This window comes from Caretta caretta, chromosome 11 (genome assembly GCF_965140235.1).
Source record: "Caretta caretta isolate rCarCar2 chromosome 11, rCarCar1.hap1, whole genome shotgun sequence".
NCBI classification, from domain to species: Eukaryota; Metazoa; Chordata; order Testudines; family Cheloniidae; genus Caretta; species Caretta caretta.
In genome coordinates, this window is record NC_134216.1 from 79,201,250 (window position 1) to 79,216,083 (window position 14,834).

The 14,834-nt window shown below is 52.6% G+C and overlaps 1 protein-coding gene across 1 annotated transcript in view; it reads right to left on the bottom strand.

Annotated features, from left to right (window-relative positions):
• LOC125644696 (uncharacterized) overlaps positions 1–3,193 on the bottom strand; it is a 36,629-nt gene extending 33,436 nt beyond the window's left edge. Inside the window, exons 1-2 of the mRNA XM_075117608.1 lie at positions 3,113–3,193; positions 863–2,210 (exon numbers count right to left, since the gene is read on the bottom strand). Coding sequence (XP_074973709.1) covers positions 863–2,061 — 1,199 coding nt within the window. The 5' untranslated portion in view covers positions 2,062–2,210; positions 3,113–3,193. The remainder of the gene's footprint in view (positions 1–862; positions 2,211–3,112) is intronic.
• Positions 3,194–14,834: the final 11,641 nt, after the last annotated feature.

The following is a 14,834-nucleotide window of genomic DNA, read 5'->3' on the forward strand; positions in this document are numbered from 1 at the left end:
TGAAAAGCTTAAAATTAAAAAAAAAAAAAAAATTTATTCTTTCAGCTTTGATACAAAATGATGTTCTGGAAGTTCAAAATTGTTCAAAGTAACCTGAATTACAGATTCGCCCCACTTGCCTTATTTATTTTCTGAAATGAAAAAAGGCTGATCTCCAACATCACACAGTAAGACCTGCCACTCTTCAAACCTATCTCACTCAGGGCACCAAGCCGTGCTCGGATGCTGAGCAGAACTTTCCTTTCCCTTGGGAAAGTAAGAAAAAAAGGCTCAGACACTATTTTCTAGATATTTACAGTGCTTTAGAAACAAATTGCACTTCACAGGTTAAAATTCCATTCATCTTTCCCTACCCAATTTCTGGTACCAGCGTAAGCAAAAAGCTGGACTCCAATTTGGGCAGGAATGTCACTTTCTTTAATCTTCACCCAAGGGATCTCAATTTACATCTTGCAGCCAAAGACTCACCCCTCTCCTTTTTTTTTTAAACAATCCCTATAAAATTGAACATTTTGGCTGAATGGTAATCCTTACGACTCTAGCTTAGAAGAGGCATCCTACCTATTTAAAACAAAATAGCGAAGGATGAACTCTGTGAAACTCTATTGTAACCGTGTAACATTTTGAACACAACACTGATTGTATGGAGCACTGGGAGACTTCTTGGAGAGATGTCTGGTGTGACAAAGAAAAGTGTTTGCCTTGCACCTTTAGAATGCAGAATTCCACGTCAGAATGTTTTCTTGAACAACACTGGTGTGACTCGGGGTTTTTATTTGATAGAAATTAACTCAGCCACTCCCTCCCCCATTTGGGGTGGGGACGCAGGGAATCACACCCAATTTTGGTTTTAGTGATTATTTACTGCTCTCCATCTTGTTGCTGCTCTCTGTCATGTTGATGATGTTGTTCTGGGTGGTCATCTTGGTGCAGCTGTTTCTGTTCCTGCCTTTTCTTTTCAGCTAGTGCTTTTGCCCTTGTAGTCATTGCTCTGGGCCTGATGTCGCACCCCTCTTCATCCTGCTGATGCTTTTTACAATGTTTCTCAAATGTAGACATTTTGGCATAAGTCCGGTTGCAAACCATGCAATGATAGGGCCTCTCCCCACTGTGCGTTCTCATATGAAGCTGGAGATAAGAAGACCTAGAAAAAGTTCGGCTACAAACAGAACAGCGGTGAGGCTCACGGGCTTCATGTGTTTTTAGGTGCTGTTTGAGAGATGAGGCCTGCTTAAAGGCCTTACTGCATGTGGTACATTTGAAATTCCTCTCCCCAGACTCAAGGAGCTGATGCGACATGAGGTGAGCAGAGGAACGGAAGTTTTTCCCACACTTCTCACATTTGTAGGGCCTCTCACCAGTGTGAAGGCGGATGTGCAGGATTAGTCCTGCCTTCTGTGTGAAGGCCTTCTCGCACTGGGTGCATTTGAAAGGCCTCTCCCCTGTGTGGACACGTCGGTGAGTCTTCAGGTGTGAGGCACGCCCAAAGTTCTTCCCACAGTCCTCACATTTGAAGGGCTTTTCCCCCGTGTGGATTGCTTTGTGCCTCACAAGGTGCGAGGACTGTAGGAAGAGCTTCCCACACACATTGCACTTGTACTTCCTCTCGCCCGTGTGCGAGCGCAGATGCAGGGCCAAGTGGGAGGAGGAGATGAATTTCTTGCCACAGAGCGGGCAGGTGTGGGGTCGCTCGCCAGTGTGAATGCGTTTGTGCAGTACCAGGCCAGAGGACAGAGCAAAGGTCTTCCCACACATGGGACACTTGTAAGGCTTCTCTCCTGTGTGAACGCGCTGGTGCTTCACCAGAGCTGATGTCTGCGCAAAGGTCTTTCCACAGAGCTCGCAGCGATACGGTCGCTCCGCAGCGTGAGACATCTCATGAAGCTCCAGCTCTGTCAGCTGGGCAAAAGATCTGCCACATTCAGAGCATTTAAACGGTTTGCTAATGAGAACTGATTTGCTGGGTGGATTGTTTGTTGATAAGTTACTAGTCATGGAATTATTAATAACAGAACTACTGGGTACCATTGTTGGCAACGAGAAACTTTGAGAATTCATCATTGTATCAGCTTGGCATATAACGTAACGTAACGTAATGTAACGTAACGATGGGGGGAATGGTATTTAGTCACGGAGAATCATAACAATGGTCTCCTCAATTTAAAGAGGAACAAATTTCAGCATCAGGTACACAGATGAATAGTTAATACCTGAAAGGGGAAAAAAGACGACAGAATGACATTCACCCTCACAATGCAATTCCACAAAACAATTTGATGTAAAGTGAGCCAATGCTAAGCGCTGTCATTGTCTCATGGTGTTTCTCTGCTTTCTGCTTGTGACCTACTGCGCCATGGTGTCTCAGTCTTGTGTGTTTGGGTTTGGTCCTTGTTTTAAATTAAGATGTCTCTGCGGCTACCAAATCCAGAATGGGTCTGTGTAAAATTTTCAAAAATACCTACGCGATTCAAGTAGCCTAAGCCTCATCCTGAACAGTGACGCGGGCACTTTGGGGCTTTCCTCACCCCCTTGTTGTTACACGTTTCAGGAGCTGCCCAGTGACCACGGGCAGGAACTGAGGCTGCCTGGTCAGACACGCAGAGTTGATGATTAAGACTAAGAGCAGGTCGCAGAATCGATGACACTTCCCGCTCCAGCCTCAGGGCAGCGGGGCTGGGGCTGTCAGCCAGCCGGACCCCTCCCGCCCCCCGCCGCCGCGGGCGCCAAAGCGGGACCCTGGAGCTCCCAGCCGGAGTGGCGGTGGGTGCCGGACCCCCGCTCCCGCCCCAGGGCTCGGGCGCAGCCCCCTTGAGTCGCGGCTGTTTTCAGTGAAAGGCAGGGACGGGTCAGGGGCTTCCCCGACTTTGTGTTTATTGCCCTGACCCGTCCCTGCCTTTCACTGAAAACAACCGCGAGAAACTCTTAGCCTGACTGGTGACACGCCGGGGCCGGGCCGGGCCGGGGCCGCCACCCACCGCAGGACACGGGCCCTGAGGGCGGAGCAGGAGCCCCGGGGGCTGTCCGCGCCCCGCGCCCGGGCGACACTCGCCCCCCGCCCCGGCCCGGCGGCAGGAAAGGGCCGCCCCACCCCGCGCCCCAGAACCGCTATTACCCGGCAGCGGCAGCTTCCCAGACTGGCTTCCACGCCCCGGAAACGATCCCTGCGACCCGGAAACACAGCGCCGGCGCCCCACACTGCGCATGCGCTCCGGACGCGCGCGGCAGGGGTGGGAGGTGGGAGGCTCCAACCACCCCCCCCCCCCGCCCCGGAAGTCCCGTGCCCACCGTTGCCTGCCCGGACTGGAATTTGCGACACACCGGGGGGGAGGGGGCGAAGCTTCAGGCTGTGCCCCGCCCCCTCCGAACCCGGCTGGGCACGTCCACCTGTGGGCACGGCCCGGCGCACGGGAGACCAGAAGCTCTGAGCCTGCGCGCAACGCTGCCGCCATCACCTAGGAAACCCCTCGCTGCAGCACGCGCCGGCCCAGCCGCGGCCCTCGACTTGTTCCGGCCCCTCAATTCGCGCAGCCTCGCCACGTCGCCCCGGCCCCCGCCCCTCAGCCCCCGCCCCACCGCCTCACCCCACCCCCTAACCCCCGCCCATAACCCGCCCGGCCCTCGCCCCCTCATCCCCCGGCCCTCGCCCCGTAACCCCCCAGCCCCCGCCCCCTCATCCCGCCCATAACCCGCCCGGCCCCCGCCCCCTCAGCCCCCGCCGCCCCGTAACCCGCCCGGCCCCCGCAGCCCCCGCCGCCCCGTAACCCGCCCGGCCCCCGCCCCCTCAGCCCCCACCGCCCCGTAACCCCCCAGCCCCCGCCCCACCGCCTCACCCCGCCCCCTAACCCCCGCCCATAACCCGCCCGGCCCCCGCCCCCTCATCCCCCGGCCCTCGCCCCGTAACCCCCCAGCCCCCGCCCCCTCATCCCGCCCATAACCCGCCCGGCCCCCGCCCCCTCAGCCCCCGCCGCCCCGTAACCCGCCCGGCCCCCGCAGCCCCCGCCGCCCCGTAACCCGCCCGGCCCCCGCCCCCTCAGCCCCCACCGCCCCGTAACCCCCCAGCCCCCGCCCATAACCCGCCCGGCCCCCGCCCCCTCAGCCCCCAGCCCCCGCCCCACCGCCTCACCCCGCCCCCTAACCCCCGCCCATAACCCGCCCGGCCCCCGCCCCCTCATCCCCCGGCCCTCGCCCCCTCACCACGGCCCTCGCCCCGTAACCCCCCAGCCCCCGCCCCCTCATCCCGCCCATAACCCGCCCGGCCCCCGCCCCCTCAGCCCCCGCCGCCCCGTAACCCGCCCGGCCCCCGCAGCCCCCGCCGCCCCGTAACCCGCCCGGCCCCCGCCCCCTCAGCCCCCACCGCCCCGTAACCCCCCAGCCCCCGCCCATAACCCGCCCGGCCCCCGCCCCCTCATCCCCCGGCCCTCGCCCCCTCACCACGGCCCTCGCCCCGTAACCCCCCAGCCCCCGCCCCCTCATCCCGCCCATAACCCGCCCGGCCCCCGCCCCCTCAGCCCCCGCCCCCTCACCACGGCCCTCGCCCCGTAACCCCCCAGCCCCCGCCCCCTCATCCCGCCCATAACCCGCCTGGCCCCCGCCCCCTCAGCCCACGCCGCCCCGTAACCCGCCCGGCCCCCGCAGCCCCCGCCGCCCCGTAACCCGCCCGGCCCCCACCGGCCCCCGCCCCCTCAGCCCCCACCGCCCCGTAACCCCCCAGCCCCCGCCCCACCACCTCACCCCGCCCCCTAACCCCCCGCCCATAACCCGCCCGGCCCCCGCCCCCTCAGCCCCCAGCCCCCGCCGCCCCATAACACGCCCGGCCCCCGCCCCCTCAGCCCTCAGCCCCCAGCCCCCGCCGCCCCGTAACCCGCCCGGCCCCCGCCCCACCGCCTCACCCCGCCCATAACCCGCCCGGCCCCCACCCCCTCAGCCCCCAGCCCCTGCCACCCTGTAACCCGCCCCCACCGCACCCTCACCACAGCCCTCACCCCATAACCCCCCAGCCCCCACCACCTCACCCCACCCCCTAACCCCCCACCCATAACCCAGCCCCCACCCCCATAACCCCCCAGCCCCCGCCCCCTCATCCCACCCCACCACCTCACCCCACCCATAACCTGCCCAGCCCCCACCCCCATATCCCCCAGCCTCCACCACCCCATAACCTGCCTGGCCCCCGCCCCCTCACCACCCCATAACAGAGCCTGCTGTAACCCTGCCACGCTGCCCCTCCCATACCACCCCATAACCTGCCCTAACCCTGCCATGCCGCCCCAGAGCCTGCTGTAACCCCACCAAGTCACCCTGCCACGCCGCCCCAGAGCCTGCTATAAAAGTACCACAAAGCACCCTGCCACGCAACTGGCCATAACCGTGCCATGCAACCCATAAGATAGAATCAAAGAAGATCAGGGTTGGAAGAGACCTTGGGAGGTCATCTAGTTCAACCGCCTGCTCAAAGCAGCAGCAAACATAACCCCCTGCAGGCAAGCTGCCGTAACCCTGGCACAGAGTCTGCCATAATCCCACCATATCACCTTCTGCGATGCAGCCTACCGTAACCCCACCATCTCACCCACTGCCACGCCGTCTGCTGTAACCCCACCAGGTAAGCCCCTGCCATAACCCTGGTACGCCACCTCATAGCCTGCTACAGCCCTGCCACGTAATCCCCTGCCATGTAACCTGCTGCAATCCCACTGCATCACCCTGCCACACAGCCGCATGGCCTGCCAGAATCCCACCATGGCACCTGGCCGCACAACCTGGCCTAACCCACCATGTAATCTGCTGTAATCCCACCACGTAAACTCTTGTAATCCCTGCCTTGTCACCCTACCACACAGCCTGCCCTAACCTACCATGTAACCCTGCCATGCTGTATCACCCGCTCGCCTGCTGTGTCCGTACAACGTAACCCCCTACCATGTAACCTGCCGTTACACTGCCACCGCATAAACCTGCCCCGCAGCCTGACGTAACCCAGGCACATCACCCCAGCATGCCACCACATAGCCTACCATAAACCCACCACGTAACCTGCCACACACCTTGCTCTAATCCTGCCTTGGTGCCCTGTAGCCTGCGATAACCCTGTCATGCTACCTGCTGTAACCCCACCAAATCACTTGGTCACCCACCTTTCCCCATTGTAACCCTGCCACGGTGCCCCATAGCCTGCAATCTGCCGTGCAGCCATATCCTACAGCAAAGAGAGGGGGGCTTTTGTGTGACTGCAGCTGATCCACTCCCCAGCTATGGACATGTTCTCCCATTGTCCCAGCCGTACCCACTCCGGTGCTGTGTGCGTGTGTGGGGTAGCTGTGGCGCTCAGGAGGCTGCGTTTGTCACAGCCATGACCCACATAGTAGAAAGGTCAAGCTAGCATTTAAGTGTGGACCAGGCCAGAGTCCTGCTGCTAAGGAGACCCAGACTGATCGTTGCTGTGTGGAGACCGAACAGAGCCACCAGTGCTGACAACACTGTAATTTGCATTGTACGACAGGTGAGCACTTGAAGCAAATTGCATTTCGTCGCAAAAGGGATGGTCTAGGTCGGGGTGGGCAAACTTTTTGGCCTGAAGGCCATATCGCAGTTCCAAAACTGTATGGAGGGCCGGGTAGGGAAGGCTGTGCCTCCCCAAACAGCCTGGGCCCTGCCCCCTCCCACTTCCCGCCCTGACTGCCCCCCTCAGAATCCCCACCCCATCCAACCCTCCCTGCTCCTTGTCCCCTGACCACCCCTCCTGGGACCCCCCACCCCTAACTGCCCCCCAGGACCCCCCCCATCCAATCCCCCCCCACTCCCTGCCCCCTTACCATGCCGCTCAGCGCACCAGGACTGGTAGCCACGCCGCCCGGCCAGAGTCAGCCACGCTGCCGTCTAGATTCCAGAGTGCTGGCAGCACGGTGAGCTGAAGCTGCGGAGAATGGGGGGACATCAGGGGAGGGATTAGAGGCTAGCCTCCCCAGCCAGGAGCTCAAGGGCCAGGCAGGACCATAGGTTGCCTAACTCTGGTCTAGGTTGACAGTCATGCCTCAGTACAGGGGGATGGACTATATGACATCTCAAGGTCCCTTCCAGTCCTGCTTAAATCTGTGATGTACAAATGAAAACATTTACTTTGGATCAAGCCAGTTTCAAATGTGGCAGGATAAACTGTAGCTTGCATAATATTTATACTCTTAATTCTGCATTTTAATTACTAAAAAGGGATGCTGTTCCTAATTTACAAACATATATAAATATATATTATAAATATTAAAGTATATATACACACACACACACTCACTCAGATGGAAAGTTCCCATAATTTCAAAGAAAGTGGAATGTAGAAACATTAGAAACCAGTGTGCCATTGGAGTCTTTATACATTACTAGTCATATGGGATAAATCCTCTGATTTACTGTAAACTAATGTAGTCTTTGCTGTGCCTAAATCTGGAGGAAATCCACATCCTCATAGCTGAATGCAACAAGCATGGAAAAGCTGTAGAACATTCTTTGTTTCTGAGTACAGCTCACAATGGTCTGTTAAAGAGAAATGGCAACATACAGCATGACCATTTAAAAAAGTTTATTATATTTTTAAACTTACAGACCACTTCATGTTTAAAACAAAAATACCAGTGTCCAGTCATGACAGCTAAACAATTCTGAACACTCTGGCATCATGCTGGAATAATTTGCTACTCACAACTGTTCTTCCACCATTGCTGCCACTCCATAAACAAATGATTGTGCATTTGTTTGATCATTTTACTGATAAATTGAATACTGTATTGCAACTAACAATGATTATTGGCACTACTAGGTGTTTACGAGTGTCCACAGTCAAAAACATATTGTCAGTTTCTGGGATAACTGCACCTCTGACTTGCTGGTCTCTCTGAGCCTCAAGTCCGAGGCCTTGAGCTGTCACCTCTCTCCAGGTGGAATCCTGAAATTCTCTCACTCTCAGCCCAGGCTTTGGGCTGTAGTCCCCTGGTGCTGATTATCTCCAGCAGGTTGGACTTAGGTTCAGTCCCTGCAGTTCTGTTCTCTCTGGGAGCTCTGACCAGCAGTGACCAGACAGCCTTCTTAAAGCAATCCAATTGTTTATTTAGAACCAAAGCATTTCGGAGAAAGATGATTTTAGATAAACAGCTTATACAGATGTCAAGTTTACCAGATACCACACGAGAACCTGCTTCGACACAGAAATAAAACCCCCTCCGATCACACACTCCTAGCTGTCACCCAGCAACCCCACACTGGAACCCATATGGGATATCATCAAACTGCAACCCATATTCGAAGGGGACCCCATCCTGAAAGAATGGGGGAGGGATAGCTCAGTGGTTTGAGCATTGGCCTGCTAAACCCAGGGTTGTGAGTTCAATCCTTGAGGGGGCCATTTAGGGATTTGTGGCATAAATTGGGGATTGGTCCTGCTTTGAGCAGGGGGTTGGACTAGATGACCTCCTGAGGTCCCTTCCAATCCTGATATTCTATGATTCTAAATCTTTCCTGAGCCCCCTCTTCTGGCCTTCAAACAACCCCCCAACCTTATTATTAGAGGCAAGCTCCCAACAGACCAGGACACAACTCAAAGTGGCACCAGATGCAAAACCTGCAGACATATCTCCACTGCTACAATGACCAACACTCCCTACAACATACCTTTCAAGATCCATGGATCCTACACATGCCTATCACAACATGTGGTGTACCTCATATGGCCCACTAATGCCCCAATAGCAACTATATAGGTGAAACCAGACAATCACTATGCTCTTGAATGAACTCACACAGGAAAATGGTAAAAGACAAAAACACCCTGTCACCTGTGGGTGAACACTTTTCACAAAGCGATCATTCTCTATCTGACCTATGAGTCCTCATCCTCAAAGGAAACCTGCACAGCACTTTCCACAGGCGCGCACGGTACTTAAATTCATCATTTTGCTAGACTCAGAAAATCATGGACTGAACAGAAACATGGTTTATTGAAACAGTCTATAATTCACTACCACCACCTGCCTTTCCCTAACCCCACCTTTCTTTCCCCCCTATGACTGGAAGGGTGTTAACAGGATACTTCATCTTGAGTGGTCCCTTGAAATGTGAGTTAGCTACTTAGGCTAAACAATCTGTTCCACCTTGTACTTAGCTGCGACACTGAGTACGTTTCCCAGACATGAAGAAGAGCTCTGTGTAGCTTGAAAGCTTGTCTCTTTCACCAACAGAAGTTGGTCCAATATAAGATATTCCCTCACCCACCTTGTCATCTTCCACCTGGGCATAGTGGGTAGGTCTAAACTTCCAACAGAACCCCAAGACTTCTAGGGACTGGGTGGCATAATCTGTTCCCTTCACATTCAACACCAGTTCAGCCTGTCTGCTTCAGGGATCATGTTTTTAGATTCTGCTCCATCTTTTGATAACCACCCTTCATAGGGTCGAAGTCACTTTTTAACTGTTTATAGCCCTTTGATTGGTTAACTCCCACCACTGGGAAAACGAGGCTTGTAATTTTATTGGAGACAGGATGTAGGATCCCTGAAGCTAAGATCTTTCCCCACTGTCTTTCAAGTGTGTGCTGGACTATTCTTATCTGGGAGTTGTCTTGCTGGCTCACCCTCCACTGACTTAAACCAATATAAACTATAATAAAACATTTCACAAGTCTCATACAAAGAGAGGTTACTAACCTTGTACAGTAACTGGAGTTCTTCGACATGTGTCCCCCTTTGGGTGCTCCATGTCTGTGCACTCTTGATTGGAAATTTTTGTCAGCAGCTTCCGCATATGTGCCCCAGGCAGCCTTGTGCTCCAGGATGTGGGTTTCTGGGGGAATGGGGGGTGACCCTGCTGCCACCAATTTAGTTCCTTCTTAACCACAGAAGTCCGACAAAAGACTGAGGCAGAGGAGAAGAAGAGCTGGTCGTGGAGCACCCACAGAACACAAATATAAAATAATTCCAGTTACTGCACAATGTTAGTAACCTCTCCTCTGAGTAGTGTCCCTATGGGTGTTTCACATGAGGAGATTCCTGAGCAGTACTTCAGTTACAGAGGAGGGTGATGTACAGACTGTGGAATAGCATCACCAAAAGCTCTGTCACTTCTGGAAGCAGCCACAAGAGCATAGTGCTAGGGAAATGTGTGCACCGAAGACCAGATGGCTGCCCTGCAGCTGTCTGAGATAGGCATATTTTTCAATAGGGCTACGAGGATAGATTGAAGCCCTGGTAGAATGAGCAATGGCTCTTAGGGTTGGGGAAGAGGGAGTGAACCCCTGAGACTTCGTAACAGGTTAAGATGCATACTGCAACCCATCTGGACAATCTTTGGGTGGAAAACACTTGTACTTTCATTTGCTCTGCAATTGAGATGAAAAGCTGGGATGAAGTCCTAAAGGGCCTACTCCTGTCTAGGTAAGGGTGAGGTCTCTTCATACATCCAGTATATGGAGGCTTGTTTCCTCTCTCAAAGAGTGAGGCTCAGGTAATACACTGGTAGGTGAATCTCCTGATCAATCTGGAATTCTGAAGAAATTTTAAGTAGGTCACAAAGCTGTGTGTGATGAGTGACAAGGCTCCAAGTGACTTGATGAGGGACAAGGCTCCAAGCTCCACTACCTTCTGGAAGTGATGGCTCTGAGGAATGAGATCTGAAGGGACAGATGAAGGAGGGAACAGTTCCCTATAGGTTCCAAATGCGGGTTTCCTCAGGGCATTGGTCCCACACACACACACACACACAGCACTGGAGTGGATACAGCTGGAACGATGGGAGAACATGGTGGAGCTGGTTCCTTGACAGGAGGGAAGAGATAAGAAGGCCCTTGAAAATCCTTTTAGTGGTTGTGTGGGTGAACACTGAAAACCTCTCACTGGGAGAAGCAAAAAGCTGTGAGGGCAGCTAGGTGAACTTTAATGGAGCTCAGCGATAAGCCTGTTTTTAAATTCAACAAGTAATTAAGAGTGTGTTAGTTGAGATTCAAGAGGCGGTATCGATTGGTTACTACACCAAATCTAGAAGTGTTACCATGAAGCAGTACTGTTTGTACTTCTGGGGAGCAATCTTGTTCTACACCAGAGAGCCATCTAGTACCCATGCCTTGAGGTGAAGCACTAAAAGATTGGGGTGGGTGATGAATTCTGATTCCTGGGTGAGGAGCTTTGCTGTCACAGACATGAACCAGCTCCAGGAGCTACACCTGTCTTGGCCATGATGATGATATGGGGATGGCTACTAATTTACCTGTTTCAGTTCGTTCAGGAACTTGCCCAATAAAGGTGTTAGGGGATAAGTGCATAGCAATATGCAAGGCCAAGGAACGACTAGGGCATCTCACATTGAATTCCAACCGTGCCGTCTCCTCAAGCAGAATCGTCTGCACTTTGCATTGGATGGTGTTGCAAAGAGCTATCTGTGGATGACCCCACATTCAGCTCTCCCTTGTGGTTAATGGTGAAATGCCTGCTGAGGGAGTTTGCTACTGAGTTCTGCAGTCCTGGTAGGTGCTGAGATGCAGTGTAATACACACCCATTCCATAGCTTTACTGATTTGGTGGGATCATGCTACTCTGTTGTCCAGCATTATTCTGACTGCATGGCCCTTGATGTGGGGTAGGAAGTGCTGGAAAGCATAACAAACCACTCTGGGTTCTAACATGTTGATATGAAGTATCACCTCCTGAGGGGTCTATTTGGCTTGAGCTGTGAGGTTTTGGAAGGGTGCACCCCAGCCTATCAGGGAGGCATCTGTAGTGATAGTCCCTGTGGGAGGAGGCTGCAAGAACAAAACTCCTATGCATACCTTTGTGGATCCTTCCATCAGTTTAGAGAATCGAGGACACTCCAAGATATGGACAACCACTTGGATAGACTGTGCTTGAGTGTATAGATGGTTCTCAGCCAGACTTGAAGATGCTGTCTTGCTACATGTGTCACAAAGTTACCAGCTGCCATATGGCCCAGAAGTTGCAGGCAGGCCCTTGCTGTGGTTTGCAGCCTCTGTTGTATTATTGAGATGAGGCTGGACATAGCAGCAAATCTCTCCTGGGGCAACTGTGCTCTGGCGGTGGAGGAGCCCAGAGTGGCCCTGATGAAATCTGTTAATTGAATGGGTGTGAGGACACTTTTCTGCACTGAGGCAGAGGCCCAGTGAGTGGAACAGAGAGAAGGTCGTGCTAGTTGCTGCCTGTATATTAAGGAATTAGGGACCTTTCAGGAACCATTCATCCAGGGAGGGAAAGGTGATTATTCCCATTTGGTGAAGATGAGGTGGTGGGGTTCAAACAGGTTATGAGATGCCAGGTCACTATGTGTATTTGACTTTTCTGGGGTATTAAAGTTTCTTCTAACAAACAGTCTCAGGCAGTCTTCCACTTCCCCAGTGGCTGGCAGGGGAACCAGGGTCCACCCTCTAAGCTGGGTTCCAGCTCAGGGACCCTCTAGTTAGCAGCTGTCTGTTCCCTCACTGCCTTTCCCTAAGCCCCTTCCTTACCTTCTGGCACTCCACTCCCCCACAATCTCTGGATTTGCCAGCTGCACAACTCCTTTCCCCCAGGGAGTAACTGGAAGCTACTTGCCTCTGTAGCCCCAAACACACCTCTCTTCTCCCAGGAGTGACTGCCGCCTATGTCCCAGCAGCCATCTTTGCATTATAAATTCAGCCAAGCTGGTTCCTCTTCAGCTGGGCTCCCTCATTCAGTCAGGGGGTCACTTAAGCCACCTGATTCCTCTCAGCTGTGGCCTGTCTTGTTAATTTGCCCCCTTCTTAGCCTACATTAAACCCCTCAGGTAATGTGGGGTGAACACCCCATCACAGGCTCTTTATTTCAAGTTCTGTTCATCACGCCACTTTATATAAGCAATAACCCATAGTAATAGGAAGAGAGCCTGAGACATAAGCCCTTGTATGAAATCCTGCTCACAGAATCTGGCAAGAGCAGGGCTGATATTGCAGAAATACATATTCCTAAGAAGTGCTAGTCACAGAGTACTCACGCAAACACATCCCAATATCAAGTGGTACCAGAACATTCCCCAAAGATAACAGGAACACACTGACCCCTCCTAAAAGAGAAGGTCAGCATGACAATACGTAATAGAGATGTTTTGATTGAACCAACATGTACAAGATGATAACTAGCCACATCAGGGAGCAGTAACTATGCTAAAGGGGCAGTACTAACTTGTTTGTATTGGGGAATAAAGATGTCTCTCAGAGGGAGTATCTTCGTCTGGCCAAGGGAGGAATGGAAAGTCCTGCCGTTCAGTGGTCCATTGTTATGGGCATGCATGTATTACTGGTCTGGTAGAGTCTGCAGGAGACTAGTACCATGCTTTGCCAACAATAAACCTGGCTGGGTGCCTTCGTCCCTTAATGGATCTTGTGGTCATTGAATGGTTCGCTTGAGGTCTGCCATGCCAGCTCTCTGCGCAGGGTTGGGGCGGCACACAGAACGAACACACACACAGAGCCAAACATCTATCAACATCTAACCACACTGTATACTTTCCTGGGTGTGCGGGATGGAGGTGACCCAATAAATTCTGGTTCTTGCCACAGAGTTGAGCGTATCCAATCTCCATCTTCACATTGACATCAGGCCACAGGAGTCTATGCTATCTCCATTGCTAAATAAAGAGGGAATTTTTTTCAAGACGATTTCCCATACACTGGATCCGTCTGCAGTACTTTTATATGAAGACAGACTTGGTTTGGAATGCGAAAGACATTTTTCTGTCACCATGAGCAGCCAAAAATTCTCAAATCCAAGAGGTTTGAGGATCTGTCATACAGACTCAGTATGAACAGATCTTTAATATTTTCCTTAGCCATACCACTCAAAATTGTCATCTACTGGAATTCTCTCTCATTTCCCTTTTCCTCGTTGGTGACTTAGGAAATGAATGAATCTCTGATGTCTGTCATAGTTCAGAGTTCTGTAGTAAAAAGTTTGGGACAGGACTATGGAACCTTTAATAATATATATATTGCTACAGTCATATGTAGTATGCAACTGTACGCCTCTAGTGTGTGATCTCACCACAACTCATCCACTACACAAGGTTGGGCCGGGACACTGCTTGCATGGAAGGCCTGTAAGGAAAGCACCAAAAGAAGTGGTGGTACTTCTTTTAAGTAGGTTAAGTAGGTGACACACTTCCCTTGAAACAAAATACTTCAGACCCCGCAAGATGACGAATTCTTTCCCACAAGACTCTCACCACAGGTTTCAGTGCATTTTGGTCTTAAAAGATTCTGGCCTCTCCCCATCCTCCTCCCATTTCCCAGCTTACGCACCATAGGGAGAGGCTTTGTAGCTCATCCAGTGTTCCTAGCCTCCCTCCAAATCCAGTTTTCTTCTCAGAATGGAAACCTTTCTTCCCTCCTACTGACAGCAGCAGCCAGACTTCTCGCTCAAGCTCTGGCCTAACGAGTTGGGGGAGTGTCTCAGGAACTTGCTCCTTTGCCTGCTCAAGAGCAGGGAGTGCCAGCGTGGGACCCGACTGGCAGTGACTGGTTTTCTTCCTCCTCCTGCAGCACTCAAGTAGACAGGGAGAGCTACTCTGATGGCTGCTGCCCACTGCAGTGATTGTGTCTTGAACATGGTGGTGGTGGACACACAATTAAAATCTAAGCAAGTCCTGTTTTAAGTAGTTTTAAAGAAATTCACAACGGAAGTTTTAAAAACCTCACTACTGAGAGAAGTATTTAGCAAACCCTAAATGTGAACACAAAACTGCTTTATAGTGACTTTCTATATAGACAATAGAAAACTTTTTTTTTGGGTGTTAAGATATGACAACTTTTAACATCTGGCAAGTCAAATTTCCAATAG